Below are 14,175 nucleotides of genomic sequence, written 5' to 3'. Positions count from 1 at the left end.
TTGCTGGGCAACGCAAACATAATTACCATGCTTTGTTCGTCTTTCTAATGGAAATACTTTGCTTATAATGACAATAAAGAGCATCCGCGCTGCAGCCGCCTGCGTTCAAGAGCGGTTCTGGGAGATTAATTCATCCCGCACTTGTTGAATGCGATTAGACAGCAGTGGTCATTGTTCGGGAAATAAGTGCGTGGGCGATGTCCCACTTCAGACATTTTCAACACAGAATTATCAGATCTTAGCAGTGAGGGGATGAACAATCTCTATTGTTGGCATCAGAATAACATTTAACTGTGTCAAAGAAAAGATGGATTTTCATAGAAATTTGTTATGCTGATAAAGTACACAAAACCCTTCAAGAACTTTAAATATCCCTGCCATTCAAAAACGCCACTTGTAATTTTTCAAATTCAATTATGTTCATCTCATGGTTTCCTCCCAAACAAACAAATGAAAGTAAAACAACTTAGCGTTCTGCCAAATAACAAAATGACCCACAGTTGCACTCTGAAGAAACACAAAATGACCCACAGTTGCACTTTGAAGAAACACAAAATGAGCCACATGGTTATGTCCCATTTTACACCTGGATTTATTGAGACACATACTATAAAACAGTATTAAAGGAGCTGGATAACAACAGTATTTTCATTGCTATAAGTTCAACAATACAATATAAATACAAAAACACGCACAGAATGGTTTGACAAGCTACAGTTAAAATAGAAAACAAAGAGGAGATACAGTAGAAACTGAGGAAATCAAATCGGTGACGTTGCTCTGCAAAAATAATCTGCTTTTTTTTTTTTTTTTTTTTGACAAACTAGAGAGCCAAAGGTTACATGTAATCACACAACAGAAACATTCAACTAGTGCAAAAAAGCCTCTAACAAACATAATAATCTTAAACTACACATTATATCTAATATATATAATATATATATTCATTTATTTATATATATCTCCATATAAATAACCCCTTAATTTGGCATTTATCATTCATAAAATAATTTAAACGTCCTAACAGACACTGAGTGGCACATTTGAAAGCGATGGAATAAAATTTAAAAGCACTTTTACTCATTTATCTCTGCACTAGATATGTGGTGAGAGCTTTATACTGTGTTGTGTGGTGCAGTAAGGGCAGACTGGAACACACGCACCAAAAAAAAAGAAAAAAAAAAAAAAAGAACAAATGAGGAAAAAACCCAGTGGTTGATAAATGTCTTTCCCCAACATCCAACAGACCCACTCTATCCCCGAGCACTTGTATGACAGAACCGTTGAACACAATTGGTCAAAAAGTAAATTAAACTACATACATTCCAGTATATACAAGTACATCCCGTCTACCCTTTATGTGTATTACAGCAGAATAAAACAATAAATCTTTAAAAAGGCCAAAATAACCTAGAGGTGCTTTCATCCCCGCGTTTTTTAATGTGTTTTCATTTCATCGTCGTTGTGACTTTTTGTCATTTTGGTCGATCTTTGTTAGTGTTATGCCATGCAACATGAATATCTGGCATGATCATACTTTTATGTGCACAAATACTACAGTACCCACAGGATTACTTCATAATAGTACTTCCACGTCACATTTCCCTCTTTGCAGTGGCTTTTTTAGTCCAGCAGTGTCACCAGTGCTGTGTACAATGCTTCCTCCGAAACCATCTGTAGTCCCACAACCAGTTTGAGCATCAACCAGGGATGAGACACAGAGGGGATACAGGCCTTGTCTGAAATCACTGTTGTGGATGGTGTGTGGCAGCCACGTCGAAGGCCTTGTTACCAATCTGTTATAATTATTCTGTCTGATCTGCCCCGACCAAAGCCGAGCAGGGAAACAATGAGGATTACGAGCTGAGGTTGCTAAGGTGCAGTCAGGAAGCTATTAAGGGAGCACTTTACTTCAACACCGCCTTAATGGGTGGGAAACTGACGAGATGTCTTTGACTTCTGTCGGCCAAAGTTCTTGTCTGACTGGGAAGAGCCGGTCAATTAAAAGAATGTACTACAGCAGAATTACTGTGCTGCCAAGAATGGATTTATTATGTAACCAGTGGACTACAGCTTTGGCTCAGTTTTCACTCAATTTTAAGTGCAAAAACCCTTTAATGCAAAAACCATTTAATCCTGTCAAACTTTTCACTTAATAGTAGATGTCCAGTTTATTATATCAGCATATTTTCAATTAGGTGTTGTAACTACTAATGTCATTGTTTCAGTTTGTAGCAATGCAATTAACCCTTTCATCACTACATTAATAAAAGTAACCATATTTTGGTTACTATTAATGTATTGAAACATTTTTACCGGTTTCTTTTCTGTAGTTTGTATATCTTTTATACTGAAGGAATAATGTCTTTGTTGCATGAAAGAGTTTAGCAGTTGTAAACTTGTGAATATTGAGCACAAGCAATTCTTAAAAAAAAAGAAAAAAACCAACCAAAAAAAAACCCAAACTATGACTATTATATGTCAATTTTAAGTGAAGCACAGCAATTACATCATCTCCTGTGTTTGTGTTTCCCTTGTATTTAAAAGACAGTTTGAGAAATCGGCCATGATGATCAAAATTGAACATCCATCTGTGATCCCTTTATAGTCTGACTCAGCGAGATAAAAAGCCTTTTTATAGTCAGCTGTAACATTGCTGAACAACAACAACAAAAAAAAAAATCAATAATACATCATTGTGAAGTCAAACAACTTGCATTGTAGGATTAGGTGACACAGGGGGGGTTGCCACTCCTTCATACAGTGATTTTTTTTTTTTTTTTTTTTTTTAAATACATTCTTACTGTGAAATACAGAAAACCTACAGTAGTGCACTGCTACATTTTCCACATTGTTATGATGGCCTATCACATACAAAGTGCTCAGGACAGGACTGGTGTGGAGCGTACAGTGTATTCACAAAGTTTATTCACTTGTGCTGAAACATTAAGTCTTATACATATTCATCTCCCCTCTTCCACACTGTTTCTGTGAGTTGTTGCGGTTTATCGGGTACCGATTTTTAAAAAAACAAAACAAACAAACAAACAAAAATACAAGTCAGAAAAGGAACAGATATCCGCTATATCCGACCTGTGAATGTGAGAGTGTTGTGTGTGTGTGTGTGTGTGTGTTTGTGTGTGTTTATCTGTGTCCACCAATAGCTGCAGCTTGCGTTGTGCCCTTAGGATGCAGAGAACAGTGACGGTGATAGAAAAATTTAGATGTAAATACAGTGGAGGAGGGAGGGGATGTGTCTGACTCTGTTGCTTTGTCTCAGAGGTAACAGGTCCTCTCTTGATAAGTGGTTAAAACCCCTGTGAAACAGTGATAAGCACCAATGGCTCAGTGATATAAAGTTGGTATGTGGGGGTAAGGGTGGAGAGGACAGTTAAGACTCAACAGAAACTAAGAGGTCGGGAGAGCTATGGTGTGTTTTGTAGGAGAACACAGAGTGAATATTAGTGAGACGGGAGATGTCGGCAGGGTTTACGTCTCTGGGTTGTAGAGGGCTATCTGTGGTGGAGTGTTTTGCACCTGCATATGTGTGTACGCGTGTGTGTTAGTGTATTTGTGTCTCGGTCTCAGTCGCTCACACCACCGTGGCAGGTCTGCGGTCCATCTCCTCCTCCAACTTCACCATCTGCTGCATGTCCTTGGCCTTTTCAAGAGACAGAAATCCACGTTATAAATATCACACAAACACAGAAATTACATTAAATACACTTTGTAGAGGATCCACCCCCTTCTCATTTGCATAAAACAGTTTTGCAATAACTCAACACTCTTATCATCCTAGTTTGATCTTCAGTCTTAAGTTCTGAATGTTGCTCATCCCTTTATCAGGAAGAGACAAATCTGTTTCTACGTCAGCGATAATCCCTTCTATTGGGTGCATATCCTTTCATACCACTGCAGGTAATATAAACCACATACTTTTAATAAGAGCGACATACTGTCATCGCCACAAAATGTCTGCATTGGGACACTGTGTCACATAGTATGAAAGCAGATGATTATGAGCTGGAGTGAAAGCACAGAGGGACAGGTTGTGAGCTGGCTGTTTCTGCTTAGTAATAGCTGGTGAGTCACAGTGATAAATGACTCAAGCTGCTAGTTGGCACTGCTGACACCCGGAGAGCTGCAGACTGAAAATATGGGAATGGGATTTCACAATACAATGGAAAATGAATCATTTTCTTTCTTTTTTTAAAAAAAATCTTGCAATCTCCTCAAAGACAGGCCTGTTGTGTTCCATTTCCCTGCTTTACTCAGCGGTGATTCACTTCAGCAGTGCTCATTATAGTAGTCATTTAAATGGCTGAAAAACTACAGATTTTAAACAGGCTCAGCAGAAAAAACTGATGCGAGGAAGAAAGAAGTAACTTGTGTGAGTGGGGGAAAAAGAAACAGAGATGGAGGGAAACATGACGTGCTGATAGAGAGGTGGTATCAGAGGTAGAGTCGAGTGAGATGGAGATGCCTACCTTGAACCTGTTTGTTTGCATGGTGTGATTTCAAAAGCTGTGCCGGAAGAAGCAAATCATATTAAAAAACAAATGAATACGTGCATACATGTAAGACACATGTACAGGTGTGACAGATGGGGAAAATAAAACACAAAGATGGAGATGTGAGTCCTTTCATATACAAAATGAACTATACGTTTTATAGGGTTTTTAGTATTTGAAGTGTAATATGTGTATGGCTGAGATACAGTCCAATCAAGTGTATCTGTACAAAGCAATGTTACTGTATGTGTAACAGTAAATTGTTACGTGAGAGTTGAGACTCAAATATGGACTTTATTCTTTGGGACCAGCAAGTTTCATTTACACTTACGGAGTATGAAGGCTCAAACTGTAAACAAACTGATTTTCTGGTGTGTTTTGGTTTAAATGCAGGAAGCGTGTCTAATAAATGGCATGAAATTGAGAACAGGAGTCGGTTGACGGCAAGTTGGGAGACCAGCCAGTTGTGTTGGATCATTTTTCCTCTAAAATATGCGATATATTGGCATTGATGATATAAAAACGATTTGTGACTGTTAAGTTCATCCTCTTTTCCTTATTGTTGTACCTGCTCATTGAACTTCTCCAGTTTCTCCAACTGTTCTCTCTGGTTTTTCTCTAGCTGCTCCATCTCCTTCTGATGCTTCATGGCCAGCTGCAGACACAACAGGGACAAAGACAATACATTATGACCACTGTTACTCTTTTACTGTTTATCATAAGCAAGTGGTAAGTTTTAACTATTAAAAAAACTGAGTCTCAAGCCATGATTCATAGTCAAACAAAGATCACTGAAAGCAGTGTTTCAGCTTTCCTTTGATGTAAGATCAAACATTTTTTAGCTTTGGGTAAAATAGAAGAGGATGGCCAAAAAACCTTAATCAAATACAGTTGTCGAGCTGTTAAATTATGCAACAAAAAAATTTTGTATCTTTTTGCACTACAGTACCTGTGCCAGGACTAAAAAGGGAGAAACTGATATATTTTTGTCTAAATAATAAAAGAGTAGTTTTTAAACAACCTACCCTCTTCCTCTCATCCAGGAACTTCTTGGTGTTGCTACTGTTTAACTCTCGCACTCTCCTAAAGAACAAAAACAAAGGGGGGACCATGGCATTATGAGTGCCATACCACAGTCATCACATCACAGTTGGACATGCAACAGCCAAAGCCACATATAGTTGAGATATTATATGATAATAGAGTATGTGTGTGTGTATGTGTGTGTGTGACCCACCTCTCTCTCTCTGCTTTGTTTTTGATGGACTTGTCCTGGCTGATGGCTTTGCTGTTTTCCATGGACATCTTGGCCTGATTGGCACGCATCTCTTTGCTCTGCCTAAATTGGGGAATACAGCGTAAGAAAAGCACAACCAACATTTACAATAACAGTAATCCTTTTAGCTGGAGGAATAGTATGCTGACAAGGGCTCCGGTTTAGCAATGAAATCTCAGGGTTACCTACTCTTTGGTAAATAGGTGTATACACATGTATATTTCAGTGTACAACTGTGTGTGTGTGTGTGTCTTTGAGCTTCTCACCGTTCATGGATGAGTTTGAGCTGCAAGGTCTGCTGCTCCTGGACGGAGGTCAGGAGTTTCTTGAGGTGCTCACACTGCTGTGTGACGTGGCTGTCCTTCATTTCCTGCTCCTCGTTGCTGTGACTACTGATCAGCTCCGACCACTCTTTAGTGTGCTGCGCTGTGATGTCCTTTACCTAAACACACACACACACACACACCACAGGTACACACCATCAATTATACACAGCTGAGGAAGTTATCAACATCAAAACTAAACCTGGGCTTTGCAGAGAGGATGATAGTTTTAGGTAAGCAGCCAGAGGAGCCTTACCTTGGCTTTGTGATCAGTGTCTAGTGTTTGGATCTTGTCCTCTGTCTCCTTCTTCAGCTCTTGGCAGTTGTTTTCCCTGTAAGGAAACCACATACATATACAGTATATAACAAAACTGAACACACCCCTGTGCAATATCACTAAAATGTTTAATGATTAAAAATTGTATCAGACAATAATTATAGTATTTTTAGGGTGAAGTGAAGGGTATTTGATCTTATTTTTAATTAAAAACAAACAGGTTAGATAGACTAAATTGAAAATGCAGGCAGCCTCAAAGTACAACATCAATGCAACAAACGTGAGTACACTTGTGACTCCCATTTAAGACTGATTGTCTGAACAAGGTTATAAAAGAACCTGTGAACGCCACAACTTTCTCAGTTTTGGCCTGTGATGTGTCTAATGCAACATGGCTCCACATGGTGAAGAATTGCCTGAACAAGTAAGAAACCAGATTGTGAGACTTCATAAAGATAGGGGAGGGTACAAGATCAACAGTAGGCTACTGAACGGAAGCCAAAACACAGTTGCAGCAGTGGTTCGGCGGTACAGGAGGACCTGTACTACCAATAACAGAAGTCGCAGTGGCCATCCTCGAAAAGTGACGGGACGCACAATTCGCTATTTACACAACCTTGCTTTGAAAAACAGACAGGCAAGTGCTTCTGACTTGGCACAACGATTAACTATAGAAATTGGTGTTTCAGTGACTGCTCAGACAGTGCAAAGGACATTGCATGAACCTCTAGGGATGACGTCCAAAAAGAAAACCGTTGCTCACAAAATGGCACAAAACTGCAAGATAAAAATTTGCCATGGGAACATGAAAAGAAGCCTGATGAATATTGGCGGCACATTCTTTGGTCAGATGAAACCAAAACAAATTAGTTTGGATCAGATGGGGTCCAGCATGTTTGGCATGGAAGTTGTAGGGGAGATGATATTTATAGATGGCACTATGAATGCGGGTTTGTATACCCAAATACTGGATGAAAAGATGACTCTCAAGAGGGTTGGCAGGAGAGGAATTTTCCAACATGACAATGATCCCAAACACTGCGAAAATCACATGAGAGTTTTTAAAGAAGAAAGAAGTGGAAAACTATGACCTGGCCAAGTATGTCCCTTGACCTGAATCCAATAGAACACCTTTTAGAGTATTTTAAGAGGAAGGTAGAGCAACAAAACCCTCCAGCAAAGAGCAGCTGAAAAGAATAATTTATGAAGAATAACAGAACATCTCTCCACAGAGTTGTTCTAGACTGGTATCATCCAATTTGTTATCAAAAATAAAGGTGGACATACAAAATATTAAAAAAAATAAAAGAATGGAGTCTCACTAATGAAGGGTGTTCTGATTTTTGTTGCAGTTTGTTCTTAAATATGGACCTTTCATCATAGTTTAATTAGTCATTCTGTTTTTCAAGTAAATTGGCTTAATTCTTCTTGCATATTATCTGAAAACAAAATTGTATTAAATGGAAAGGATTTGTAATTACTGAACATTTTAGTGATATTGACCAGGGGTGCACTCAGTTTTATTAAATACTGTAAGTGATTTATATGTGCTTTCATCTCTAATACTTACAGTTTAGACTTTTAGAAAACACATCAGACTTTTAAGGAAGGTTTAGGTTTATAAGAGATGTGTCTTATTGATCACATAGTACTGTTTCCAAAAGCATCTGTTTTAACTTGTCCTTGGAGTTTCCATCTGACATTGCGGTCAAAAATGGATTATTAATTCAATGTAGTTATATAATGTAGCTTAAAGACAGAAGTTTCTCCATGTTACCATGGTACTCGAAACACAGGTCACACTGTTTGGCTCTGGGCTGACAATGCAATGCTACACTGTTGGTACATTGTACTCTTGTAATTTTTCCCCCTTAATTATTTCCACATAATGTAAATTTTTTTTTTTCTCTCTCTCTCTCTCATTTACCCTCGTTTCTTAATGGCTTTCTCTAGTAGTTTCTCCAGGGTTGTCTTCTCCTTTTCGTGCTGAGACACCATCTTGTCCACCTGGGTGCAGTGGGCTTTCTGCATTACATTTTGATCCTATTGGGGGGGAAAAAACAACAACTTTGTATCACTTACTATAGTTTTACAGTACATATACATGTGTATCAGTCTCTATGATAAAATAGAATATGAAATCACAACAGGCAGCTGCAATAAAGTGTGATCATTAAAAACATTCATATGTTGTTGTTGTTTTACATTGTGTAATGAGCCAGCAGTGATCCTTATTCAGTCAACAGATGGGTCTGAATGGTACTATTATTCATGTCTTATGCAATAGGATTTAATGGTGTTATAATTAATCAGCCACTATGAATGAGCCAGCATCCACCATGGTCTCTATGGTGAGCTCAAAGGAAAGGCAACTTTAGCAAGTCTAATTTCTTACAAAACCATACTTATGTGGCTGCTGCATCTATGTGTGTTTCTCATGGACAAAATGTGTGTTTCTGTGTGTGTGTGTGTGTGTGTCTGTAGGTTATTGTACTGATGAAGCAGTGGTCAGTGAAAGATGAAAGGTGAAACCGGCACCTTGCTCTGTTTCTGTCCCTCTGAACATAAATGACTGTTCAGAATAGACAGGAGCCTCTTTGCATTACTAATGGCGCCTGAAAGCCACACTGTGAGACATGGATCGGATAAACTTGGGTACAACATCAAGTTTTATGTATGTAGACTGTACCATGATCACATCTACTGAATTGTAGACTACAAAGCAAGTCAATAGTGGTAACAATGAAGCTAAGCAAGAATAACAGCTGGAAGACACGTCATACAAACAAGGCAACTCAACAAGATTTTCTTCTCTGTTTCATGCTGCATTCCTATTGGTTGGTTAGTAGATGGAGGTCGTAGCAGCAGTCACATTGTGAGATGGTTATCCTAAATTTCTAACACTGTCAGAATTTTGTCCCAGGCTATCTTTGGTCGCAAGACCGTGACAACGACCATCTTTGAACCTCTCTCACAGTGCGACATAGGACCGCCGTTTTGGAGCCACAACTAAAGATATCACCACGTTTCTGTCATGTTGGTCATCTTTCATCTAGGACGGCCCAAAATCGCACAGTGTATACCAGGCTTAACAGACAGGTCTGCACTAAAACAATCACCCACCTTTGAGTGTTTCTTCTTTAAAGTGTTGAGCTCCTTCTGTTGCTTTTTAATCAATTTAAGGTATGTCTGCAGTGGGAGAGAAGTATATTTAATTATTTTGCACAGGTTATATTTCAAAGAGGCTTTGAACATACTGTACCTGACTGGCAACACAATGGTTGCATTTTCTGGCAGGAATGTGTATAGTACAGTATTTACTTGTATGAGGTATTTTATGAGATAATTACGAGTTCTTATTGGTACAGGTAGGTAATTATGTTGTAGATAAGGTATTTACATTGTAATTAGTTGTACAAGTGAGTATTAAGAAATAGTGCAGTATTAGGTGCTTAGTCATTACTACTTACATTAGCTACAGTAACTGTATAATGCAAAATTAAGCAGTTATATAAATTAACAAAGCAGTAGTACCATTTCATGAGTAGATTATACCAACATGGTCATTTAGCAATAACAAAACTTAATATATATTATATTATATTATATTATATATTATATATATATATATATGAATAGTTGACTTGGTAACTATTTTATAGATGATAAAAACCTAATAATAGCATACTTTCTCGTTATTTAAATACAAGTACCTTTTGAACTAACAGTTACTACATTACTTATTACATGTTTGGTAGTTCTTTCACATGCTACGTCTTGCAAACTGAGCTGTAAGAGCCTTGTTAAGGAGTTAAGAATCAGAAGTTAGGATACCAACCTTCATTTGTTTTAAGTCATCAATGCTGACATTAGGCACAAGTGCAGTATCTGAAACAGCAGAGAAAAAACAAAATGAAGTCTGTGTCTACATAGTATGCATATGTATTTGTTTAATATGTATATATTCAAGTCGGTATTCACCCTTCTTGGTTTCTGCTGTGTTATTTTGGGCGGAGTTGGAGGTCTGGGCCATGTCTGAGCTGGCCTGTGGTGTCACACTGGTCTTCACAGTGTCTCCTTTACCCTTTCCCTTCTTGTCGTTCTTTGAGCTTCCACTGGGAACATCTGCTATGTCATTCTACAAAACCCAAAGGATGGATTATAAGTGGAAAGGGACGCAGTTTCTGTTGTATGACTGCAGTTATACAGAGTAGTGTAGTTGCAGCATTCCTGTCATGTGGGGCTCTTTTTCCACAGTGAGAAAAGTCAGTTACGATTCTTAAAACTCAATGGAGTTCTGTGTTTCTATTAACCCAGACTGGAGTTTCAAGTGTGTGTTTGTGTCTGTTGCTATGCGTACCGTGTCAATCCCAAGTGCCTTCATCTGGTCAGCTCTCTTTTCTGCTATAGTCAAGAACTTCTTTGGGTCTGATAGAGCATCCACAATGGCTGCAACACACAAAATGATTTATAAATGCAGATTATGATAACGAAAAAAATGTCCATTGACATGCCAGATGGGTTTGTAGTTTTTAGCTATAAAGATGACACTAAAATGTGTCATGCAGTATAAACTTTGTAATTTTCTTTAAGAGAGTGATGGTTGGTGCTTTGTCAAATGTATGGTGAAAAAATGTACAAATATTTCTTATGACAGATTCCTTTTATTACCTAAATGAAGATGAATCGTTACAAGACAATAAGGAAATCTAAGGGAATTCAGAGCCACCTCTGAAGTGGTGAGAACAATGTTTCTTTGACCACAGTAACCAAATAAAGGCCTGCATATGCCAAGAAAGTACACTAGTCAATAATTGGAAGGATCTTACTTCTAGTTAAAAGAAGACTATTTCTTTAGGGGAGGATTTTTTTTTGAGTTAGTGTGCTAGTAAAGTGCTGTGTGTCTGTTAGGGAAGTGATTCTGGCAGCAGATCTTATAGAAGAAGTCTAATGGTTACAGTAATGGTTCCTCAGCACATGCCCCTTGGCATTATGTAATGACAACTCCAATTGTCCTTCTCATTTGTATGCTTCTGCCTGTTTTAAACTGTCCATTAGAGCAGATTCAGAATCATTTGCGCCATGCCATTACTCTGAATGTTCAAACCAACCTAAGGCAGGGTGTAAGTGAGCGGGAGAAAGAGTTGTCTCCACTCCTCTCTTCTCCACTCCCTAAAGGCTACAGATGGCACTTTATTACAAGCTATCAATGAACCGAGAGCAGTAAAACATATGTCAGCATGAAACAAACCTGTACTTCAGCATTTAGACATTGAGGAACATGAAACAATTTTTATTTTGCATTTAATGTACTTGTGTGTGTGTGTGTGTGTGTGTGTGTGTGTGTGTGTGTGTGTGTGTGTGTGTGTGTTTCTGTTCCCCTCACCTCCGAAACCGTCGGGCACGTAGGTCTTGAGGATGATTTGGCAGAAGATGGTGGGCAACGAGAGGGGTTTGTTGCCCTCGTTCCTAAGAGAGATGTGACGGTAGCCAGCCTGCAGGCCGTCCAGAGGAAGGATGCGCTGGCCAATCAGCTTGTTGTTGTCGTCGTAGACGGCGATGCGCAGTACTGCCAGATCCGGTAAGATCACCTAGGAGGGAGGGATGAAGGGAAAAGGAGGGTGGTGGGAGGGAGAAGGAACCAGAATAAAGTAAAAAAAAAAGAAAAAAAGATGGTGTTAGGAACAGGGGAGGAAAAGAGATGTGAGGTGCAAGTGCAACAGAAAATAAGAGTCACTTGCAGTTAGGAGTCAGTCATCAGCCCCATGCAACTGTGGGATGTCTATTTAACTCATTCTGGTGTGAAAACTATTCCACAGCATTGCAGTAAAAGTCTCTCGTTTAAGCTAAAGCAAAAGCAGCATCATTAAGGGGGAAGGTCAAGGATGAAACTGGAAGGGACACTACAGTATCTGGGGACCGTCACAGTGTGATACAGGGGAAAACGCATGATAGCAGAGCAACATATAGCATATCTGACTACTGACAAGGCCATCTCCACAGCTAGTTCGCATCCTGGGAGCGCAGTATATCTTGTGTATGTTATGTGTGTGTGTGTGTAACTTGTGTTTGTGGATGAGCTTATGTGTGCACCCCCTTGGAAAAAAAGAGAGAGAGAGGGAGCGAGAGTCTTAACTGGCCTTGTGTGTGGAGATAAGTGAACGGAGAGAGGAGGATGATTAATACCTAGACGAAGGGGAAGGTAAGAGATAAGGCCACAGAATACTCACTAGAGATGAATGGGTGGAAGTACTCGCTTGTGTGTGTGCTCACGCAAATGTAGCCTTGCTGATGTACTGTGTGTATTGTTCACTGAGTCATCTTGACAGAGCTGTGTATGCGTGCATGCAAAAGGTATGGTATTTGAGGGCATTTGTGTTTGTGTGTGTGTAGATGTGAGAAACGAGTGTTGCCAGCAGCTTTGCTTATGATGCCCCTCTTTGATTTGAGTTTGAGTTTGTGTGTGTGTGTGTGTGTGTGTGTGTATGAGCAGAGCAGCACTGCGGCAGGCTGTGATTGATGGTGTGTGTTGGGGAGCTGGAGTCACAGTCATGGCTGAGAGACTCCTCATTCTGCTGAGAGCAGCACTATTACACACACACACATTTCTCTCTCTCTCTCTTTAGCCTTCTATATCTCCCATCTTTCTTTTTCTCCTTTTCTTTCTCTTCCTCCATCTGATTCTGTGAATGCTCCTTTCTTCTTGCAGTCCTTTGTTCTTTCTCCCTTTCTTCCTGCCTTTAAACCAAAACACAGGCAAACTGTATCCCTTGTTCTTACTCCTGCTGTCCCACTCTCTACATTTGTAAATGACCACAGTCATCCTCTTTATTTTTCGGGAATATCCCAAATCACTATATGAGTTTGTCTTTTTTTTCTGTATGCATTCATGTACCATTTATGCATGTTACTAACTTGGCTTCTTCCCAAGAGTTTTTTGTGCTTTCTCGTCTCACAGGCCTGCTATTATTATTATTATTATTATTATTATTATTATTATTATTATTATTAGCCATATTCCTATTATTATGATTATCATTGTTTTTGTTATTATTGTTGTTGCTGTGCTTCTCTGTGTCTCTCCCCTCTCCCCTTTCCTCTTCCTCTTCCTCTCAACCCAACTGGTCAAGGCAGATGGCTGCCCACCTATAGCCCGGTTCTGCTTGAGGTTTCCTCCCGTTAAAGGGGAGTCTTTCCTTGCCGCTATCGCCAAGTGCTTGCTCATGGGGGAACGTTGGGTCTCTGTAAAATGAAGAGTACGGTCTAGACCTGCTCTATGTGAAAAGTGCCCTGAGATAACTTCTGTTGTGATTTTGCGCTATTAAATAAAAAAAACTAAATAAAATTAAATTTTTCTTTCATTTTTGTCCACCATCCTTTTCTACTTTTGCTTTAGCTTCTTCCAACCAAAATCATGGCTGTCCTCCATCCGTTTCTTCCTCCTCCTCTTCCTCTGATTCCTGTTGCCTAAATATCACAGCTTCCATCACAATGCAGACAGCATTCCAGTGCGTCCTGCACATTTGTTTTACCTCACTTTATCTGTTATCTCCACCTCCTCTGCTCCCTCTCTCCCCCTCCCTCACCTAACGATCCCTCTCCTGCCCTTCTCACTACCTTTCTGAAGACGAAGGGCTCCTCGTTGTAAGCAGGGTTCAGTCCGTTGTTCATCACCATACGTGTGCGAAACTCCTTCCTGATGGTGTCCGTCGGGAGGCCGTACATGTCGACTTCAACGTATGTGCCGATTTTCTTATCTGACAGGAACTGTCCAGAGAACACCTGAAG

At 39.5% G+C, this 14,175-nt stretch overlaps 1 protein-coding gene across 1 annotated transcript in view; it reads right to left on the bottom strand.

Annotated features, from left to right (window-relative positions):
• Positions 1 to 568: 568 nt before the first annotated feature.
• LOC137168845 (1-phosphatidylinositol 4,5-bisphosphate phosphodiesterase beta-4-like) overlaps positions 569 to 14,175 on the bottom strand; it is a 72,586-nt gene continuing 58,979 nt past the window's right edge. The window contains exons 27-40 of the mRNA XM_067571649.1: positions 14,005 to 14,169; positions 11,774 to 11,978; positions 10,748 to 10,836; positions 10,369 to 10,525; positions 10,226 to 10,275; positions 9,511 to 9,576; positions 8,315 to 8,430; positions 6,367 to 6,442; positions 6,054 to 6,229; positions 5,749 to 5,850; positions 5,537 to 5,594; positions 5,080 to 5,166; positions 4,488 to 4,524; positions 569 to 3,661 (exon numbers count right to left, since the gene is read on the bottom strand). Coding sequence (XP_067427750.1) covers positions 3,585 to 3,661; positions 4,488 to 4,524; positions 5,080 to 5,166; positions 5,537 to 5,594; positions 5,749 to 5,850; positions 6,054 to 6,229; positions 6,367 to 6,442; positions 8,315 to 8,430; positions 9,511 to 9,576; positions 10,226 to 10,275; positions 10,369 to 10,525; positions 10,748 to 10,836; positions 11,774 to 11,978; positions 14,005 to 14,169 — 1,461 coding nt within the window. The 3' untranslated portion in view covers positions 569 to 3,584. The remainder of the gene's footprint in view (positions 3,662 to 4,487; positions 4,525 to 5,079; positions 5,167 to 5,536; positions 5,595 to 5,748; positions 5,851 to 6,053; positions 6,230 to 6,366; positions 6,443 to 8,314; positions 8,431 to 9,510; positions 9,577 to 10,225; positions 10,276 to 10,368; positions 10,526 to 10,747; positions 10,837 to 11,773; positions 11,979 to 14,004; positions 14,170 to 14,175) is intronic.

This window comes from Thunnus thynnus, chromosome 18 (assembly GCF_963924715.1).
Source record: "Thunnus thynnus chromosome 18, fThuThy2.1, whole genome shotgun sequence".
Classification (NCBI taxonomy): Eukaryota; Metazoa; Chordata; class Actinopteri; order Scombriformes; family Scombridae; genus Thunnus; species Thunnus thynnus.
This window is presented reverse-complemented; position numbering and strand designations above follow the sequence as displayed.